The sequence below is a fragment of the Dinoponera quadriceps genome, unplaced genomic scaffold, assembly GCF_001313825.1.
Source record: "Dinoponera quadriceps isolate SergipeBrazil2010 unplaced genomic scaffold, ASM131382v1 scaffold754, whole genome shotgun sequence".
In the NCBI taxonomy this organism is placed as follows: domain Eukaryota; kingdom Metazoa; phylum Arthropoda; class Insecta; order Hymenoptera; family Formicidae; genus Dinoponera; species Dinoponera quadriceps.
The window spans coordinates 91531-114720 of record NW_014554896.1 but is presented as its reverse complement, the minus strand read 5'-3'; the positions used below and the strand labels follow the sequence as shown (position 1 = coordinate 114720).

At 44.4% G+C, this 23190-nt stretch overlaps 1 protein-coding gene across 2 annotated transcripts in view; it reads left to right on the top strand.

Annotated features, from left to right (window-relative positions):
* LOC106742408 (sodium/calcium exchanger 2) overlaps positions 1–23190 on the top strand; it is a 73221-nt gene that overhangs the window by 24547 nt on the left and 25484 nt on the right. The window contains exon 4 of one of the 2 annotated variants that reach the window (XM_014615322.1): positions 19829–20011. In XM_014615322.1, the coding sequence (XP_014470808.1) occupies positions 19829–20011 (183 nt within the window). Of the gene's footprint in view, positions 1–19819; positions 20012–23190 lie in introns of both variants that reach the window. The other variant, XM_014615321.1, reaches the window with a different exon arrangement.

The following is a 23190-nucleotide window of genomic DNA, read 5'->3' as shown; positions in this document are numbered from 1 at the left end:
TTTCACGATTGCCCTCCCTCCCTCCCTCCCTCTCTCTCCGTCCGTCTCTCTTTCTCTGCCTCTCGACGGAGGCTAATCTATCCGCGGAATTTCGCCAACGAATCGCTCGCCGTCGTCGGAATTCGATGTATGAAAACGCGATCGCTCGCTATTAACGCAATCCGCAGCGCACTATTTGAATCGAAATATAAGCGCGACGTCCGCTTAACAGGCGCGCACGAAGCGGGCGAGAGAGAGCGCGATGTAGGGCGGCGGAAATGATCGCGCGGGCGCGATCGTTTCGGGCCGGTCGTAACTTTCCGCGGGCGCGTTATCTCGGGAAATGGCACGGGCGAAAGTTTGCAGCGCGGGTCACGCGGGTCACGCGTGAGCGAAGAAGGGATTTCGGGATCAAGAAGGGCGCGACGCGATTGGCGACGCTATCGCGATCGATCGCGAATTAACCGTGCGACGAAATTAACGCGACCCCCTTTCTCTATGTCTCTCTTTCTCTTTGTCATACACGATGACGTTGATGACGTTGTTCTTGATGAAAACTGATTTCCACGTGTCTCTTCATGCATGTGTCACGCGCTGGTTCTCTGCCTGGATTCACCGTAATTGAACGTAAGTCTTGAACAAACGGACACTTTGCGCTCGTCCGAATTCTGTCTCCTTCTCTCTCTTTCTATTTCTCCCCCTCTCCCTCCCCGATTGTGCATTAATTAGTCCAGAGCTGATTAATTGATTAACCGGCGCAGTAGCATGTGCGCATTTTAATGCGGACGAATTTTTCCGGCCGGAGCGACACCGAACGAGGTAAAGAAAGTCATGCGTGCTCCCGTCGCATTTCCTGATGACCGGATAAGCCCCCGGTGGCAGTGTTTTCCCTCGGAAAATTTGTCTCCCAACACGACGAATTTCATATTAAACAGGATTTATCGCGTGAGACGAGCGACACGAATTTTATAACGCTTTGCTTTATTCCCACGAATTGTTCGTTCGAATTTTTGTCATTTTTTTTTGCGAATTTTTCGTAAACGCCGACGTTTGGTCGGTTGATTTTCGTGTTACTCCGCAGTTTGTATTTATTTATTTGCTCGAAGAGAACACACACACACGAGTGTTGCATTTGCGCGATCTTACATGAGATAAATCGATAGGTAGCGTCCGCAGTAGCGCCTCCCCCATAATTAATTATTAATGGCTTCGCCACGATCCATCTAAAGCTTCGTTCGCATTAATTAGTAGAGATAGAGCGTTCTATGAATATAGATAGGATGTTTTGAGCAAACTAAAACGCGAGGGTAGCGATTAGTTTACTACCGATTGTTACTTCGTCATCGCATTCCCGCGGTGTTTCAGCAACGGAGTGTGTTTTGCAACGAGTGTGCACGCGTTTTCGCAAAACTTTTGTGACGCTAGATACCGCGTTAAACACAGCGATTGTTTGCAACAGTTCAGTTCTGGCAACATCGGACCGCACACATTTTACGCTAATTACGTACACCTCTCTCGTCAATCTTTCTGTGCATTCATTACATTCACATGCCGGGTGTACATATTATACATATGCATACATTTATGTCGACTGTACAACCGACACTATATTTTCGAATTACGATACAGTCGAATTGCTCTGATTAAGAAGACGGAGAAAACGAGAAAAGGATTGGAGAGTCGGGCCGCTGACTATTCGGTTCTGCGTACGCCTCGCTCGGGGATACTAAATTTTCGCGTATCTATCTATAAATACCAGCGGAGCTTGCCAAAATCGTGTCGGTGTCTCCCGGATCGATGCGTATCTAGAGATGCTTGTGACACTCGAGCAGCGTCGAAGGACCAACACTTCGTGTCCTGAGTATTCTCACTTATCTCCTCCGCGTTAACCGGACTTAACCGAGAGGATCTTATCAGAAGCATCGAGAGCGCAATTACTTTTTAACTCCGTCTTTTTTTAACCTATATATTGATCACTCGATTTTTATTTGCTCGTTGAGGGGAGAAGTTTTTCCTCCGTCGCAAATAAAGTGGCCACTGCAAAGTCCCGATAACGAATAATGCGAGCGATAATTAAGGATGAGATTATCGAGAAAAGTACGGAGAATATCGGGACGACTTAACATTCTGTTATCGACCTCCGAGGGCTCCTTCATTCTCATCGATAATCCCGTCGATATTCCCGCGGGTATTGTAACGGATACATCGAAATTTTGCGGCATAAATTGGAGGATTCGGCACTGATGCGGCCGCAGACGTGGCGCATGTGTGACGAGCCACCGGGTATAAATAAACTCGTCGCAGACGTTGCAACGTCACTTCGTAAGTTCACTCACATACCCTCGTCGCTTGTAATTTATCGTTAATATCCTCAGAGTCATTTTGGCCTCGTAAGAGTCCGGACTTCGACTCCCCGAGTCTGCGTAAAACTTCTTACGTCCTCGGACTTCTTTTTATAGTTGACAGATGCGAAAAGTAACAAAATATCCGCCAAGTAATTTTGACAAATCATTCGATTAAAGCGAGACCCACTTTTTCTTATTGAAAATCACTCGATCTTGAGAAAGCGTAAAAATATCGCTAATTATTCAATCTTCCAAGCCGAGAAGAGATTATTCCGCAACCTCGATTTAACCTCTCGCGAAGAATCATCCCGCGGCGGCGTCGCCGTTATGCGCGCGCGGTGTAGTTTATAATTAGTCGAGCTAATTATCCAACCGGTAATACGAGAGTTCGATGAAAGGGAAGTCGATTACGGATTACCGATCGACGAGGAGGTGGGGGAGCGAGTCCCAGGTGAATCTTGCACGGGCGTTAATAGCCCGTGAATTTTCTCAGAGGAGTTGAAGAGGACGGTGTATACGCGACGCTTAATAAAATCATGAAAACCGGCTGCTGAATGGCCGGCGCGAGTAATTAGCGGCTTTTCATGCCCGCGGCTTCTGACGACGAAATTATCCGGAAAGTTTCGACAGAGCGGGACGATAAAATTTCAAGGACCGATGTCCCTTCCTTTCGATCGAACGATGAATTGGCCGGTCTGCTAATTAGATGCGAGCGAGCTGCTTAATTAGAAGCGCAACAATGTATTTTAAATATCGCGCAATAACAACGCGCGTTGTGTCCCGATAACTCCCGATAATAATTTAATGTGATAATAACAATATGATAAATACAAGAATGCATAATGATATATTTTACAAGCGACGCACGCATCGTCTGTTTGGAGTGAAAAATAAGTTGTTTTCGATTACGCGCGCTGCGAATTTATATCAACAGATAGATGAATATTTACGGCGGGCGACTGTGTATCCGCGGATATCGTAAATTGCACATCCTCCTCTGGAGGATTTTGCGTGTCGCGAAATCTCGGCTTAGGGGAATTATTCGACAAGCTGGTAAATATCGCGCGCGCGCCCGAATCAACAAATGAGGGAGGGAAATATAACCGGATGATCTGCATTAGCATCGTGTATTAGCTTGCACTATTATTAGGCTCTGTGCCTACACTTATCTTTGCCAGCGGTTCAAGGATCGCGGACCAGACGGTTGGTATACGTTGCCGTCGCGAAAATGCGTTCCGCTCGGTGCCCGCGCGGCTGATAAATAATTAACCGGCGGCAATGAAGATTTCATAATGCGGATTCCGCCGGCTGCAACGCCGAAATTCGCGGCGGATATCGCGCGCGATATCGACATTAACGGCTATTAAATGAAAAGGCGATCTAATTGAAAGCGATCGGGCCGAGCGAGTTTCGCGCCGAATTATGCAAATACGTTTGGCGCGTGCACTTGCACTCGCGTCGCCGCGCCTCGCGACGCCGAAAATTCAGAAATTGTCACGTGGCCTCGTGCGTAATCCCGAATATAAGACGGTAAATACGGTCTGACGCCAATTATAAACCAGACCGACGAAGTTCACCAACCACCGGCTCTTCGTCTGCGTCTCCTCCGAAGTGCATCCTGCTCTCGGGGGAGAGAGAGAAGCGCACGTCGTACATCGCGACGCGAACGACGTGAGAAACGCGAGCGTGTTCTTCCCGGGGAAACGAACGAGATCCTCCTCTCTCGGAGCGGGAATACTTCATTCCTTCCTTTAGGATGTATTTTGCCCGTGGACTCAGAGTAATGGGGGAAAATGAGGAAAAAATCGATCTGCATCGCATTTCAAAGTGACACCGAAAGTTCGACGGTAATTCAGAGCCTGGACTTAAAAGTTATTCCGTCTTAAAGGAGGTTGATTGAGATTCCATTTTAAAAGAGTTCGATGAAACATGCACGGCGTATACATTGAAATATTATCCAACTCATTCCCTGTGGAATTAGAACGAGATTGACCATTGGAAAGTTGAAATATTTATAACACAAGTTGGCACTTCTTATGCGTGCTATTTTTAATTTCTATTTTTAACATCTTCTAAACTATATGTATAAAAGAATAAAATTTTGATAAAAAAACATTTTGCGTAAAATACCTGAAATATCTACGCTTCACAAGCGCTTAGAATATGGATACGATCAAACCTTGTTATTCGAGGGTTAACATTTGTTATTTAGATAGTTGAAATAAATGTATAGGAACGTAATTTTGCTTGATAAATAGTAAATCGATGCGCCACTGAAAATACGGCGCAATACACGTCCTCCTTTTCTATTTTTCTTCCAACGAACTCGGTTTTTGGGTCAGCGTGTTTAATCCATAGCTCCCGTAAATATTATGCTTGTCATTCTTTCATCATTTCCGCCGTGTCCCCCGATGAAAGAGAGATCAAGCTGCTCACAGCCCACATTAGAAACTCGGACGAAGCGCGGCAGCCGCGGCGGCGATGAGTAACGACGGCGCTTTTGAAGAGTAAATTCGTCAAACACAGGCGAGACACGGACGCTGTAATGGGATCCATGATCCCTCGTCCCGCTCATGTGAGTCAGGAAAATCTACGACGAATATCGCGTGACTGGTCTGGCTCTACGTCGACTCTATAGAACTTTAAATACGGTCTGACGTCAATCATAAACTAGACGAACTACGCCCGGGGTTGTATAACTCGTTGCGACGCGTATCCGACGTGTGAGAGGGTGGGTGAGCACGGAGGGCAGGGATTAACTTATATGCACGTTATTCGATACTTTCTATTGTTATCGTCACTATCGCTATCTAGCTCAATTAATAACCGACGGGTGTAGTTAGATGAGTGGCAAGACGCGCACCGTCTAAATCGATCAGTCTTCTTTTATTCATTAGCGTTGAAACGACCGGTGAAATCGTTATTTTATCTTACCGCACGGGAAAAAAATCAGTATCGATTCAAGACTCGTATTCAAAGCAAAAATATGTAATCTTATGTGAAGATAAAACTTGCTTACATGAAAAAATTTCATATAGTTCCGTTAAAAATATTATATTCTTGTTATTCAAGAACAATTCTCACGAATTGAGGGGAAGAAGTATTAGAAAGAACAATATCTTCCAAATGATAGAATTCTTGGTTTGAACACCGCAAGTCCAAGTGTGTTATTTTTACACGCGTAAACGTCCAAAAATGACACATTCGACCGAAGCTCTTTTCACATGTTTCTTGCCGTTTTAAGTTACGTCATTTCAAACGTTTAATCCTGTTCAATTATAAGTTAACACGTCCAATTGCGTTAAATGACGTGATTTAAAACGGCAAGAAATGTGTAAGAGAAGCCTCAGCTAAAATAACACGCTTGGATTTGCAATGAAGATATCGTTCCTTCTATTCAATACTTTGTCCTTTCAATTCATGAAAATTGTTCTTGAACAAAAATGCGATATTTTTAGTGAAATTCTATGTGGAATTTCTTCACGTAAACAAGTTTTATCTTCATATAAGATTATATATTCTTGCTTATATATGAGAATATGAATCTTGAAGATCGTAGCCTGATGCGCATTATTAGCCTGATTTAACCTTCCACCGGAGATAGAATTACTGATATCACGTGCAGTTGCGTTAATTTTCTAACGGACGAAAGAACACACACACACACCCATACAAATACGTCTCAGTTTCACGGATAAATATTTTTGTTCACTTTTTAAATATTTTTCGCCCGGTGTGTTTACTATATTAATCCGCGCGCACGAGCGCGGATAGAGGGAAGAAGATTTTTACAGCTTCCTCGCCCGGTGTCACAGGATTACTCCCTGCGCGCCTAATTATACACATCCACTATTCTATATTGCCTATTAATAGAAACGGAGAAGCAGGTATTTACGGGTGACCCACTATTACGTCTCCGATAATGCGTCCAAAGCTCGCGCGCCTCGTTCGACCAGCGCGCGCCCCGCGCCGTTGCAATTTCATTTATTTTCTAAGCCGAGAGAGCATTGTGTAACGAGCTGCATTTTACGGTCGGCGTATTCTGGGTCAACCCCCCTCCCCGGGTTCCGCCTTTCTTTGCGATACACACCGCTTGAATTCAGCTCAATCTCGTTTACGACAGCTATATCTTCTGCTTTTAATTGCCGGCGCCATAATCCCGGCGCGCATAACGATGCCGGAGTGTATGCACAACCTGCACACCGCAATATTTTCTCCGTTACGCGCATTATCGCGCGCGACTCGTGTACGACGACGACGAGTGCCCTTGTCGTTTTGTTCCTGCCGGAGATGATGTTAAAACCACAAAAGCCTTTGCGAGGTCCCGAATTAAAATTGGCACCGTGTGAAGTCACCTTGAAATTCAATGGGCGATAAACAAAAGCGACGAGGGGAAAATAACCGAGTAATAATAATACTTTCTTCCTCTCCCTCTATCAGTCTCTGTCCGTCTGTCTTTCATTATCATCGTCATTATTGAATCCCGCGTCGCGCGCGTGTTCGCTTGAAGCTTTATTTTTAATTTTACACAGCGAGAACGTTAAATGCGGACGGCGGATCCTGTTATAGCGCGCGCGTCGGGGAATTGTTTCCCCCGTGTGCACCTACCCGCCCGACAGGTGTGAGCTGACTTTTTGCGAAACAATAACGGCATTATACGGCTGCATTATGCGACGTCGCAATTCTCTAGTGGCGTCGCTATTAAGACGCCACTGTGAGAGCGCGGCCTGTAAAGAGCCTGTTTACGTCCTAGACGTGCGTTAATGCCCCCGATCTGATGGCGTTACCGTATTGTGCACAAACTAACGACCGCGCGAAATTCCGCGGATCTCGCGGTTCGCATCGATCGTCGAGCTCGTCGCCAGAGCTTGTGTTCGGCTGTTTTTTTTTCCTCCCTCCTCTCTCCCTCTCGCGCGCGCGTTTAACCCTTTCGCCACCGCTGACGCTGAACTCCACCGCTGAACGCGCGTATAATGGATAAATAACGGCAGCGCGGACGGTGTCCGTTGCTTCACACTCTGTAATTTATTGTATCTGCGTTCAAATAAAACAATGACTAATAAATTCGTCAAAGCTGTGCTTGCAGTGTCGAGACTGGCGAACGAATTACTGCTCAGCAACTGCAGGCCACCCATTGGCTCTCAGTGTGAGTTGTAGAAGAGATTATACACTGGGAGAGAAAAGTGTTTGCGGCTGTAATTGTACATAGTTGAATAATTATAGAGGTGGGGAACCAATCCTTGTAATAAGTGCAGTAAGTGTGCCACACTTGTGTTCTCGATGTTAACCATATGTGCAAATTGCCGCTGCTATTATTTTCAGTTGGAACGACACAAGAGGCGATGGGTAAAAAGCGTACCGTTTTTACCTGCCACTCCGGTGGCCAAAATTAGCCCATTTTTCTCATCGTCCTTATTGTTATTATGGCTGAAATGGAAATGACTGTAATTTGCAGTGAAATTATAAATCATTTTGCTCTCTATGTGTGAAAAAATTGTAAAAAAGAATCCAATGAAATCGTTCGGCGGTGATAGCGGCGGCTGGTAGCGAGGAGATTTAAAACAGAATTATCTTTCGTGCTTGGAAATCACACCCCGTATGTAACGTCCCGTCGAGTCATCGATAAGACGACGATTCATCGTCGTTCATTCATCGCGATTAATACACGCACGTCACTCTGAATGATAGCAGCCGTGAATGAAGGCATAGCGAATAAAAGAGCCGGCCTGATAACGCGACGACGACAAGCGTGAAGCCGATAACGGCGAAGAGATCGCGGTGCGTACACACACGCGAGCCAATGTATCCTGTCTATTTTTCATCCTTGCGTGTCTTCAATCGGTGACTGTGATAAGTGATAACGGACGTAAGTGGACGCGATAATCGCGCGCGTTCATTTATTTACGCGGATAGAGTCACGCATCTATCATTCAACGCTATTATACATTCGATTCATGAATTATACGATCCCTGATCAATTCATCAGACACGAGGCAACGGTGTATTGCAAGAATTAAACTTTCATGACTTTCCTTCGTGATTTAGTCCCTCACGTTCCCCGTAATTTTCACACATTTGTTCTTCGCACGATAAATATGTAACTTTTTATCATTTTCATTCTCGCTCATTTCATTTTTCGTTGTTATCGAAAGAACGTGGTAGATTTGCGGATCGATCTCTCGGTGTCTGTAACTCGGGAATTCTTTTGCGAAAATAGCGATGGCAGGCACTTTGATTGAACATATCATACATTGTTTCATTAATATTAATGAAGACAATATGGACAAAAGTCCGGCGAATTTTTAGAAGCCCCTAAATATTAAACGGAAGGATCTCAAAAATATTGGCAGAATGAAGCACATTTTCGAATGAATAATCGATATTGAAATATTCAAGATTATATAAAAGTTCCGAATCGGAAAATTATCCGAAAATGATGACGGGAAATGATGAATAACGATAACAGATTTTGATTAACTATGGAACATAGCGTTATTTCGTTATTATTGACGATGGAAATACATCTAAAAAAATCCGGTGAACTTTTTCAAGCCCGTAATATTTAACAGAGGGGAAAATTTTGAGGAATATCAGAAGAGTAAAATATTACAGAGACGGAGAATAATGAAAAAGGTAAGATGAAGGCCAGTAAGACCCGGATTGCAAAGCATTAGGGATAGTAATTAAAAAAAACCTTGCGATCAATACCGACCATCGTCTTACGTTCGTTGCATTGTTACTGAGCCTACAAAGATTCACAATTACAGAATAACTAAATAATTGATATTTAAAAATGTAAGACCCCGAGATCTCGGAGATTTCGCGAGACGCGATGACGAAGGGACGAGAAAACCCGAATCGAAATTTTAATCCCATTTTAAGTGTAATTTAGTTCCGCATTAACCCTTCAAAGGTGGTCTATTGTGCTCCTTTGATGCTGCAAATGAGGAGGTTATTGCCGTTTTCTCCACTTCAAGACTTAACGTAGATCTAAAATTTAGACTCCGAAGATCTCAACTCCCATGTGTAGTGTTAAAGGAGCACTTATTGTGCTCCTTTGATGTTACGAGTAGAAATTTATTTCTGTTTCCTTCCTTTGAAGATTTAATGCAGAATTTAAAATTTCGACTCGGGAACCTATAAGTAACCGGCCGAGCCGAAATTTTAGTCGGATCTTATGTTTAAGACCGTCTTAGGTTCATCTTCAGACGTTTCGCAGCCAATGAAATGAACCGTACAGCGTTTGAAGATAAACTTAAGACGGCTTAAATGTAAGATTCGACTATGAATAGTGACCTATTTAGTTCTACACTAAGTTTTCGAGTAGAGAAAACGGAAATAACTTCCCACTCGTAGCATCAAAGGAGTACTAATAATGCTTCTTTGATGCTACGAAGGGAAATATAGACTTTGCGAGAAATTTCAAGGGAGGAATGTAAAATGTTAAAATTAAGTCCTCAAGTGAACAAAAACGGAATAAACTTCTCACCTATAGCATTAAAGGGAGCACGATAGAAGACCTTTGAAGATTTAACGTAGAGATAAAACTAAATGTAGAACTGAAATTTCGTCTCGGGGAGCTCGGGAAGCTGGAAAAGATTCAACCGATTCACATGCATGACGACGAAACCGGCCTGTTTCCCTCGGCTAGCTCTCGGTGAAAATTTGGAGATCTTCGGGGTGCGATGTGAAAAGAGTAACGACGCGGTCGCATCAGCATGAACGCCGATAAGAGCGACGGGACTCGCACCAGACAGGAGAGCTCTTCCGACTTACCGCAGACGCTGATAAGTGACGGAAATAACCTCGGCCACGATGAAACATCCATCCACTCGTCCGCGAGAGACCGACTGCGTCATTCGTGTTAATGAACCCAGATAAGCGCCAGTGTTCTTTGTGCGTTCGGCCTCCCCCGCAAAAGTCGCCGCAGTTTCGAGTTCGCCTCCGAGGAAGTGCGACCAGACGCTGTGCCCTTCGACTCGTTAACCGGCATTTCGCAGGTCCCCCGCGTGAAATAATGCTCATGAAGAAAATATCGCGGTCTGATTCTCGCTCAGACCCGCGGTTCTCTCTTCCGGACGCTCTTCACGACAGTTCCGTAAACTGTGACGCGCGCGTATCGTGTGCGACGAAGTTCCATGATGCCCGGAACAAAGTTTCGGTGGCCGTGGTGTGATAAAGTTTCGTGATTTATATTTGCAATCTCTGTGATGAATTTGCGAAACAACGTCTCTCCGACGTCACCGGCGGCTCGCTCGCAGGTCGCGCGCTGCGCCCGGCTATACCGTATTCGTTTTCATTCAAGCTTTTTTTACGGCGTGGGTGTGAACGGCTCGTGCCAGCCCGAGCGTAACGTAAGATTCCCTGGATAATGAAATAGCAACGGGTATATTAATAACTGTGTTTACTATGTCGGCTAACGCACGGCGCCATGTTAGAAAGTATCCGCCTCGTCGTCGTCGTGTCGTGCGACGCGAATCTGTAATTCATGAAGTATTCCAATCGATCCCGACCTAGCGTGTCATCACGCTTGCAGGTCGACGCGATGCAAGCCCGAGAGACGCGCCGGAGAGATAAATAAATACTCGAAGAATTAACGAACGCGTGATTCGGGCGGGAGACGTCTGTCTTATTTTCGCGCGCTCGTTACTTCGCGACGTTCCCGTTCGGGAACGCGCTTTCAACGCGAAGGCAAATTGCGCAACAATTGCCCGGCGTGTTCGCTATTTAAACAATTTATCTTATCGTCCGACGAGCCATACTCCGCATTATGCTCGAGGAGAAGCCGCCGGGAATGGGAGGAGTGAGCGTTTGCATTTTGCAAAACTATTCATTCGCGCACGCCCTCGCGCCCCCGACGTCCCTATATTCGTCAAACCACTTATTGCACCTTTTACCCCGCACGCGCGTCACTAAAACCAGAGATTAATTAGTACGAGTCTCTCTCACGGTCTGCGCAGGAATTCGGGGCCTCATTATTCAGCCGGTCAAATAGAAACCGCCGGTGTTTATAGTATTCGCTTCTGAGCGAGGCCAGCCAAAGTAGATACAACAAAGTGAGTAAGTGCGTCCGACGAGCCGACGGAGGAGGGGATGGGGGGATACACGATCAGGCCAACAGCATATATCAAGCTCGCCCCGTTGGGAACACCGGGACAGAAGCGATCTCGGTCGGGTGGACTTTATGTCGGCAGTAAATGCGGCGCATCTCGCATACCCCCCCGAACTTAAGCGAGGGGAGAAAGAGAGAGTCTCGCGCGTCTCTCCTTTAAGAGCGACTCGAAATACTCCAGCGCGGAAAGTCGCGCTTGAATTAGACAAAATTCTTGAGCGGAGGAATAGCAAAACGCACGACGTGGAAGAACGTCGATCGAGCCAACGGTATCGTTTATTCGAACGTCCAGTCATGATTAAAAAACAACTCGATATCGCATGATGAATTATTGTTAATTACAGGGGAAAGTGTGTAAATATATAGAATGGTTTCAAATGTTAAAGAAAATAATAAAATAAAATATAAGTAAAAGAAGTAAAATAAAACATATAGACATAAATAAAAAGATAATAAAAAAATTGTAATTTAAAATCTAAATATTGGATGCATAATCATCAATAACGTTACTACATACGTATGAGAAAACACGTATCATTAGTTATTAAGACCAACCAGACAATTGTTAAAGGGGCGTACACATTTTTATCAACACATGTCAAATCGAGCATCTGGGCAAGTAGAAATGGTAATATAGAACAAGCAGATGAATAAAAACAATCTTTTTGCATAGTGCTATAATTTTTTTATTATTTATTTAATTTTTTCAATGTATTTATATATAAATGAGGACCATCAAAAATATATCAGTTTTCACAAAATGCCAAGAAAATGTGTCAAATAATCTAACGTTTAAGTGTGAAACAATATACAAGATAAATAATCTCTTTTAAAATGAAAACAGAACTGTTCTCGGAACTACAGCAGTTCGGCACCTAAATTCCTCTTTCTCGCCAAGACGGCCATACTGGTTGCAATACGAGACGTACCATATTGCGACCAACAGCTGTTTTCTACACAATTTAATAAGTTTGAACGTATAGCACACATATTTCCAAATAATTAACCTACTATTTTTATATCTTAATCTTAGTATTATCTGACATATAACAGCTAATATTTTTCAGTATTGGAATAAATAAAAACGAAAATTTTAGTTTTAGTATTTTTAATTTAATATTTTTAGTATTTTAATTTAATATTTTTGATTGAAATACTAAATTTACTAGAATTGAGAATATATTTTAAATAAATTTGATGTGCTTGGGATGAACTTATGGGACAACTACAGAAGGTAAATAAGCTGATTAATTGTTTCTCTTCCTCGATATAAATAATATTTTTCTCTGCGTAATGTTTCTAACGAATATAACTATCGATAGTTTCAGTCACTGATTTTAGCACAATACTGAGTTTCATATTACAATCCCGGCTCATATTTACACCTTTTCCCCTAATTAACGTTCATAATTAATTATAATTAAAAGTAGCTCAATTCACACATGTTATTAATATCTATTTGAATTAATGAGTTATTGATATCAACATGTTGTGAATATCGTTCTAAGGGGTTAAATTTTACGGGCGATTCCTCGGCGGCCCCGAGGCGTGGTCCCGGCGAAGCGCGTTTTCGCAATTGCGGCCCCTGCAAAAAGAGATACGCGCATCCGTAAAATATGGGTCAGATTGCGCGAAACGATCCATTACCGTGAAAGCATTGTAGCGGGGAGAGCTTTAAAGGGAGCTTTTGTGTTCTTCGGCCCGGTTCTTCGCTATTTCGGTGATGGACGACTTGTAAGCCCGCGGCGAGCTTGTTTTTTCTGTGATAAAGATTAATGCCGCCATTGGGTATAATTAGGAAGATCCACGCGTGGGAATGTCAATTGCGCGACGGTGACAGCCACCTGAGTCGAGGATATGCGCGAACCTCGGCCGAAAATACTCCGAGGCGGCCGGAAACTTCATATTTATCGTATTATATTTTGGTTTCCGCGAAGGGCCTTGGGAGAAAGAGAGAAAGAGGCGAGAGTGAGGGATAAAAAGGCCCGCGAGGGGAATCCCGGCGTTTCGCTACTCCTTCCGCCTTACCGGTTAATTAGCCCGCGCCTGTTTGTTTTTAATTAAAGAATTAATCGATTTCTTCGTTCGGGTCACGGAAGTTCTGAATTTACGCGCTGTTTATATTCGGGAGACTTTCGTCGTAGCTCGTTACGCTCTAACTTCGGCCACGGCGCCTTGAGTGGAATATTCCACCGGCGGTTCTTAACATCAATAACCAATCGAGTTTTGATTGGACGAGAAAAATCTGCCGATTGCTCCGACAATTTGCTCAGAAACGAGCGAATTATTTCTATCACCGTCTATTGGCAATTTTGTGCGAAAGAAAAATCTATTAAATTTTTTCTTTTTTTCAGGAATTCTCCCCCTTTAGAGAAACAATCAAACAATTTCACTCATATCGTTGCGCCCGCATTCTCTCGCGTTTTTTCACCGCTTGACACGTTTGTATATCGCGCGAATTAATGAACAATGTAAGTTTGACAAATGCGATGCGAGCGACAAAGAAACGACAAAATTTGCGCGATCGAGTGTATGTGCATCTTAATCGCTTGTTCGCACAGACTCAAAACTGACCTCGGGAAACAACGCGGATAATTTACCATTTAGAAGTAACTTTATCGCCGCGGCGGTAAGTTACGTTGGCCGCGAGGCGCCACACGTTGCTTCTAAAAATGGATTCCCGGGCTAAAGCCGAGCGCACTTCGAAGGCGAATAGGATGACATAGTGTGCGTGAGTAAGCGACGCATCTGTGTCGCGAATTACGCGTCTATAACAATCGCATCGTGTGCATTTTTCTCCTACCGGACGAGAAAAGTAGGATACCGTTTCACTGATTCAACTTATCATAGTATTATATTTATGATTCAAAGGTTATAATATAAGTATACGGAAGAAGTTAAAGTAATGAGTGGACGATAAAATGGAGGATATAAGTTAAACGATAATAATTGATGCCCTTTCGTAGTAGTTGAAAAATTGTAACTAATCGCAGAGCGGCTTTACGCGGTTAGAAAGAGGAAGAAGGGAAGGAGGAGGGGAGTTAGGCTTAAAACGGCTCTCTCTAAGATTCAATTGGATATACTCACGCGTCCGATAATTGAGGGAGTTCCGGCAATTTTACTTCGAAATTTTGCAAGCACGGAGCGTCGTAAGTCTTCGGCGAAGCACAAACTGCATTTAGAGGGAAGTTCTATCGAAGTTGCGCGGCGAAAAGTGCGGCAGTACCTAACGGCGCAATTTTCGGTGCCGCTTTTACCCGCGGAATTAACCCGACGCAAAATAGTATAAATTGCGCGATCGTGGCGGTTGACTGATGAGCCTTCAGCATGACAATATCATGCATAATCGCATAATGAATTATCTATGAAAAATCGCAAAAGATTGAAATTGATCGCGCGAGTTTATCTCATCTAGTTCAAGCGGCTCGCTGGATTTTATCGCGTCTCGCTTGTTGTTCTTCTATTTTCTCGCCGACGGATCCTCTCTCTCTCTCTCTCTCTCTCTTGCTATCTAATATCGTTGATAGATTTTCTTTAATATTTCACTAATGGTTCGTTAACGGACCCGGGAGTGGGGAAAATGTTTTATCATCCACGCTCCTCGGGGTTAAAAGTTTTCCAACTTCTCCAGCCTGGACCAATTCCCTCCCGCCTGTCTGCCTGCCGTTGCAGCAGCCGTCCGGGTGATCCATGATAAGTCCACTCTCGCATTAACCACCTCCATTCCCAACCCCATCTATCCCTCGCTCGATCCACTTTACTCTTGCTGGCAGTAGCAGGAGTAATTTCAACCGCTACATCAACCTACGTGCTAAGCCACCCCCCAATAAAAATCTTACAGGATCTCTCCGAGCCTCGTTTCGAATCTTAATATGTTTCTCTTTTCCCCTTGTTTCTTCCTTTTCACTTTCCCTCCCCCCTCTCTCTCATTCTAAATAACCATTTGCTCGCGATTAGTTCGGCTATACGAATAATAGCGGACGGACGATTTGATTTTGTCTACTAGAATTACGTTCCCTTTATATCTCTGTGAAAAAGAGAGAAAGAGAGTATCGAATAACGTTCGCTGCTCCGTCTGACGCATAGATCGGGTAATCCCCTCGAGAATCGCCAAATGATCCTCGCCGTATCCACATTCGATTTCCTTCCTTCCCCGCTCCTCGTTTCTTATATTTACCGATAATCTCGACGTCTTGATCGAGCGGCGCTCGTAAAATTCCACCATCGTCCGTGAGTTAAAACCACCCCCCGCGGAAGAGGCCGGTTCTCGTCGTCATTTATTTCCGACTTGCCGGCACCAACTAGGTTTAAAGTATTCCGATGGAAAACCCATGGCGATATTAGTTACCGCGGCTCGTATTCAATCACCGTGTCCTAGTTCCGCTGAGAAGCTGAGAATTTTCCGATTGCGCAATGTAAAATTTGGCCGGAATCTAGAGAGTCAGAAATAATCCGACTTTACGTAAAAATATATTCTACATTCTCTCACTCTCTCTCTCTCTCTTCGAAAGATTTACCGAATAGCTCATTGAGGATACAGTCGCATATATAACTGCGTAAACGCATATTATAAATAGCGTATCATAATATTATGAATAAAATTGTAATTTCATACGATGATATCATAAATATCATATCATGTTGGGGATATCTCTTCGTTTATTTGGAGTAGAAAAATTATGAAAACAAAACATTGGTTTGCGTTCTCTGTTTCTACCGTTTCTCTTCCTAAACAATCCTATTATTCGAGTGTCATTTGTCGTCGCCTCGAATTGGTCGCGTGCAACGTCGGGTTTGATTCTCATCCACGATGCAACGCGATGCATTATCGATCTGAATAATTCCGTGGCTCGCGAGTAGCAAGCCACTTAGACATTAAGGGATCGTTATCTCGATGGAAGATAATAATCGCGCCTACGCTAATCTAGGTGAGCTATTCATGAAACATTATCCTGCCTAATCGATCCTTTCACGGTTGTGTAATCCATTTATAACGTGCGCGAGCATCCTCCAGTTCGACGCAGCATTTACGTGAATAAGCCCGCTCTCGCGTCGTCGTGGCCGCGTCGCGATCTAATTACTCCCAGGCGAAAAGAATTGCGTGTTTTTTCCGTTGAAAAAGTATTCAAAGGAATATGACATTAATGAAAAAGACACGGATGTTAATTTCACACTGCGGCACGACGCCGAGGTTGCACGCCGAGGTCACGTCGCAGTATTCAAACGGCGAGAGCTCAAAGATGCCGCGGGGCGGTAGGTGGTGGTGGGAGGAATGCTGGAAAAGCCACAAAGCTCGGGATAACTTCCGGGACGAATTTTCCTGCGAGTTTACCCGCCGGGTTTTTCGTTGAAGGCCGGGTTTCAAAGGCGATAAATCGCGCCCCCTGGCTGCATCTGGCGTTCATCGGCCGATCGTTCATCGATTTCATCCCCGTCTGAACCAGAAACGACCCGCTATTATTAATCGCTCATCGTTCCACTCCACCCCCGCCCGTCGTCTGATAAATCGTATTCTCATTTCTTTCGTTCGAACGCGTCTCTTTAATGAGCTTCATTCTCGACGGAGCCACGAGAAGCTACGCTGGTGGTTTTCAAAAGCATCCGCGCGCTCTTAATTACTTAATTTGTATCTGTCATTTTATATACGTTCAATCACGTCGAAATTACCAACGTCGGTAGCCGCGTCAAGGAAAAATCAAACGAAATTGAATTCGTCGGCGCGGAAAGCGAACTCGCCGAGCTTCGCCGAGCTTCGCCGGCGAGATATGGGGGATAAGAAGCTTTTAAAGGGTAACACGAGAATACACACAGAGTGAAAGCCACAGTAAACAAACTTATATCCCCACCGTAAAAGAGATATCCTCGGGGGCGAGGGTTTTGGCAAAAGGAGGGGTTGGGTAATGGTGGAGAATGCTTTCAATATGCTTTACGTTAATAGCATCCCCGAGAGAAATATTCGAAATATCCAATTTTGATGCTTTGCCGGGAGGAGAAAAAACATACACGCGTCTAAACGCACGGTGACTACCCGTGACTGGCGCTGTCGCACCTCGCTAATTAGCGCCACGTCCGAAACATAACCAATTGCACAACAATGAAATATGTAGCCAGCGGAGAGGCAACGAAACGAGCCAACGAATGCGCTCGTCGCGCGTTTGTCTTCGGCGATTTCAGTTTCGGTCGAAACAACCGATGGGAAATCAGTGTTGATTCGTCCAAACTCGCCACGTGCATTAGGAACACCTCGAGATACTTTCGTGTTAATTGTTATCGCAATATATTCGGGCTTGTCGCGAATTATTGTGCCACGAAAGGCGATCTCTCGTAATGGCGCGACGCCAATTCTCGGCCAAAGGAGGAACGCGGGATGATCCGCCAGTTTATCGGGGATTTAGCGAGGGTGAAATGGTGCAAAATTCGAAGTGCGTAATCCTATATAGGGGATGCGGGAGAGCCAACGAGACGAGGGAGGGAAGCCCGCGACGACAGATCCGGGCGCGAAGTGTGTCACGAGTCACACAGGAATTTGCGCCGGAGGAAACTCAATATCGCTGCCGATTTCCCGGAAAAGTCCCGGGAATTATCCCGGGAGAGGCACGGGGAAAGTTTTCACTGCGATTCCCCTATAAAAAACATCAGCCACAAAGAGAGGACGACCTGTCGTCCGCGTCTTCTCGCCGGGGAAATGTTCGGGGCATGACTGGTTTTCCGTTTTTTCCCTCCCCCCCGTTTTTTGCGCGAGAAGCGAATCCGCTCGTCAACGCTGCCGCGCACTTCGGGGGAGAGAAGTCGGCTGAATAAATAAATAAATAGCCCAGACAAAGTGAAACTAAATAAATAAATGAGTAAACGAGATGGATAAATTTTGCAGCCCCGAGAAGACCTCACGTTCTGGAACCTTCTTTCTGTAAATCTCGTCAAAAATACAAGATACGTTAAACACGGACTGAGTATGTACTCAGACAGCGCAAACTTCCAAAAGACGTCTTAAAGACGTCTAAAAGACGCCCTACTTTTTTCTTTAGACATCTTGTTGACGTCTTCTAGAAGTTTGACTGCTTGGATCAAGTCAACGGCAAAAATCCCAACACGCCCGTTTCCAACGGGAGAATTTGTTTTTCACTCATTCGACACGGTAAAAAATGTTGTATTAAATTTAACATCATTTCGCATGTCCCAAACGGGGACTATTCAAATTTTTGTGCCGATCCAACACAAAACGAAAGGTAACACAAATATCATGTCAAAAATTAACACAAAATTAATGCGTTTAATCGCCACTGAATATAAAATGTGTCATTTTAATATTAACTTCAATTGATTGATTTTAACACACGGGTATGTTAGAAATTTACCATGAAAATGTTAACAACGGCCGATTTTAAGTACAAAATATTTTTTACTGTGTATGTAAATACAAACTTTTGAATGTAAATAAATTTTTCCGCTGGGTATCCGGCGCGAAGTTTGTCGAGGTGAAAAGATCTTTTCGTTGATTGTACGTGGCTTGTGCACCTGTCACACGTGTACATAATGACCACGTAATAACGACAAAATTAACACACCATATCATTCGACACACCGCCCCTACATTTGTATACGCGGCCACGTAGAATACTTTTGTTCTCTTTCATTGGGCTGATTTCACACACATACACAGACGCGCACTATGCGGTAGCAGAAAAGTGTCCGGTGCAAGTGGTGTGAGTCGGTGTGCGGTCAGACGCGAATACGGAGCACGGAATTGGCCTAAGAGAGGCGCGCAGCTATAATTCATGAGGGCAATCGATAGTAAAGCCTTATCCACGCGAGAACGCGGGGACTGTCGCGTTTATCGGCCGCGTTTAAAGCCTGCCCAGATGAATCTACGTACACGGAGAAATCAATCACCCGCGCGTCCGATAGCGTTTTCGTGTCGCGCGATCCTGATTGGAATTGCCGTACAATTGAAGGCTGTTTTCTCGACGAGCCCGTAAATTAAATGCGAAGTAAAATCCCGTTGTTTACCTTGTCGCCTCGAAGCTTTGTACGCGTGAGCGGTCCGTCGTTCTCGATCGTTTCAATTAAAACCGTCTCGGTATGACATTCCTTTATTAAAATTCGATATTAAATGTTGTACCTCCGATTCGTTTGAAGAATCCAACGATCGATCCGTTGGGGGATCGAGACATTCGACGCTCGAATTACTCAACAAAGAGCCTTTCGAATGAACGTTTTCACGTCGTTCTTGTTGCGCGGGAGAATGATTTAAAATTGACAGCGGCTAATTACCGGCGTTCCTCCTCGTCGTTCCTGTCTGACCGCGAGCCGACTCTCGACTTATCTCGATCCAAAACATGTACCGACATCGTTGAAGCAGCAAGGCGCGATTTTCTGATTTCAGCGGAGGCAGGAATTGCGGCGGCGGCCGAGATGAAGCAGCCGGAAGAAAGAACGGAGGAGGAGAAAATGGCGTTGTTGGGCAGACCGCGGCTGGGCGAGGTGTCGCGCGCTCAGATCAGGATCAAGGAGTCGAAGGAGTTCAAGAACACCGTGGACAAGCTCGTGCAACGGGCGAACGCCTCTATTATACTCGGTGAGCACCTGCCTAACGCGCGAACTGCCCTCCGAATAATCATCGTAAGATTCCCATTTTCGAAATCCATTTGTCACCGGGCGGCATAAATGGTCTAAAGGATGTCTAAAGGACGTCCCGGGACGTTTAAAAGGCAGTCTACATATTTCAGACGTCTTTCAGATGTCTCCAAGACGTATTTTAGACGTGTTCGTGCAGCCTGAGTTAGATTCTATCTAAGAAATCAAGGGAACGACCGCGTTCAGCGGAAGCTTAGTGATTATCGCTTAAAGAGGTCGTAAGGTGAAACGAGTTTAATAAAAATTCGATGAAATTTGCATTAATCTGTTAAACCTAACCGTTAACAGGTTAATATGTTATCATGCTCTATTGGCAAATTCTGTTATATTTCTGCTAGCAAGCTATCTGCAAAATTTATAGGAGATACTGTGCAAAATCTGCTTTTGTAGATTTGTTTATTGGACTGGCTTTATATTGGGCAACATTTGCCCGATGAATGCCAATATACCAATATTGGACTAATGTATCCCCAATAAATTATGCTACTAGGATATGGGGGACTTGATCCGTGGATCGAGTGTTCTCAATCTAGCGTTGATCATGTCTAAACCCAAGTAATATTTTTTTTTAATATCCATTTTATCTTTTGTAAACAAATAGGTTTTTGTTGACTAATTTTTCAATCACCTTTTTAAAGCAACCAACTTTTCATTCTTTTCTGGAGTTTTAATTTAATTACAAAACCTAACAACTTAAAGAACAACTGAATATTTACGAAAAAAAGAATTGGACATCCCATGTAATAAAACACATCCTCATTTTGTCGTTATCGACGCTCACTGTCAAAATGACATTTAATATGATTTACAGTAACCTTAAGAATGAGCACTGCTGCTAACATAAAGAAAGATCAAATCTTTCCTTTGTCGAAATAATGGCTAGGGGTCAAGGATCTCTCAAAGGATCAAACCCAAAGGATCCTCAGGTCCCCCTATATATGTACATATTTAAATCCTTATATACCTCTTTCTGTTATCTGTGCATCTCTATCAGATTAACTGATATATAAATATAGCATTAATAAGAGAAATAAAAGATAATAATATTTTCGTATTTGTAAATAGTAAAATAATAATATTTTCGTATTTGATCAATATTAAATTTATAAGTAGCCCCCTTGGTGCGCCACTGAAAATAAGACACTAAGCCCGACAGCTTCCTTAATTTGGCTTCCGAGTTAGCGCCGCATCCTTCGTAGATTCATTTCTAAACATTACACTTTAGGTCGGAATGACCCGAAAACCTATTTATTGTCGTCCGTAATCGATGTATATATATATATATATATTGTTAAATCTTTGACAGATCCAAAAAATACATCAACCAGAAAGAAACAATCAATAAACGCTGACCTCCGCTGAATGCAGCTCCGATGCTTCGTTACGTTTCGCTAAACGGCAATATTTTCCTCTCCCTCGTGTAAAATCACCTCCGGGAAGGGATGTAGCGCGCTCGGATGTATCTTTTAACCGCGCTTATGAAAAACGTAAGGAAATCTTTCGCCTTGTCGACATGGGATTTCCCCGGTCTCGTTGAACGTTGTAAATTTATTATTGAACGACAAGTGCCTAAGCCAACGGTAACCTAACCACTCCCGATGGAGGACAAAATGCGCATCGCGAGACCCCGGGCATCTAGATTGGGGCTCTTCAGAAATGCAACCCGGAGGAATGCGGCGTTATGCAGGGCCTCGTGAAATTCAAGACTCCCCGGGCGCCATATGCATGATTCTCACGTTCCTGCGTTCGTTGCATCCGCGCTATGCGTTTTATGTCCCGCGGCGCGGCGTCCGTACTTCATTTTCCATATTTCTTCGTATTCTCTCCGCGGGATTCTTTCTAATTTCACATAAATCGCGAATCATCGGACAAGCCGGCGCGCGTGCTCACGATTAATGTCGCGGCCGGCCCCACGTTTAAAATATTATCGCGCAATTTCGCGCTGAATAATGGCGGGCGCGATACACACAACGGCGAAATGCGCGCTCTTTGTGATATTTGATTTGTCATCGGGTGAATTTACAGCGTTTTTAGCAACTCGCTTTTTAGCAACCCCGTTTCCCATTTCTTTCCCGTCCATTCTCGCGATCATACCGAACGAGTCGGACGTGAGAGAGAAAAAAAGTGCAGCCCGGGTGATGTAAATTGGAGTCACGGAGGGAACGAGCTTCCTCTTCTCCTCGCTTTCTCTCGCGAAAGAGGGGTAGCTTCGCGCGAGAGATGCAAAAGAAGCGTCGGAGGGAACGAATTGCATTGTAATAGAGCGATACGTAGTTTCTCGCTGCTCCGCGCTTCCAGACAGCTCGTCCCGACTTTTGACTCTTCTGAATACGTTTACGGCAATATCGCGGAAGTAGATTTAGCAGAAACTTCCTCGAGAATTCCATTCAGTTTCCCGTCAGGTTTTTCCGCGACTCTACTTCTCCCGGGGAAACGTCAGTGTCCGTTTCAATTGATTGACAGAAATCGTCCCATCGGAGATCGAATAATCGAGCGAGGCGGTCGATTATTCCAACGATCGTACGCGTTGCAATGATAAAGTGACACTGTCCGATTAAATTTGATTCTTTCTTTGCATCTCACGATCGCAACGATTGTGGAGGACTTGAGGATCGTTTAATTTGCGTGATTTGCGCGTCCTCACGATCAACGACACGGAATAAAATTCCGAAGATGACGTTGTCGCGTATTGTCGCCTCTCGCTACGAATACCGTAAATTCCCGGTGGAAGCCTCGAAAATGGCATTCTGCCGGATTCGCTTTCGATATCGGCTCCGAGCATAGAAGACAATAGGAAGCGCGAAGCTATCTGAAGCTATCAGTTACAGCGGGGAGCTTCCTTTGTTCACTTCCTCGTGCTCGCGCTACTTCGAGGTCTTCCTTTTCCTCACGGTGGCAGGAAACTGTTCCATGTGCTTTTCGTTTCCTCCAAGGCGTCTCCGCAAAGCTACTTCTCTCGCGCGCACGGAAGCTCTGTGTCGAGAAATCGAACTCGCAGAGAGCAAGAGTGGCTCTCGTCACGGAATCTCTTTCGAATTTGCCCGCTTTTCCATTTTAAAGCAATCCCCAAGAAATTCCTCGCATCCGTTCTTACGCTTCCGGAATGAGCTTGCGTTAATC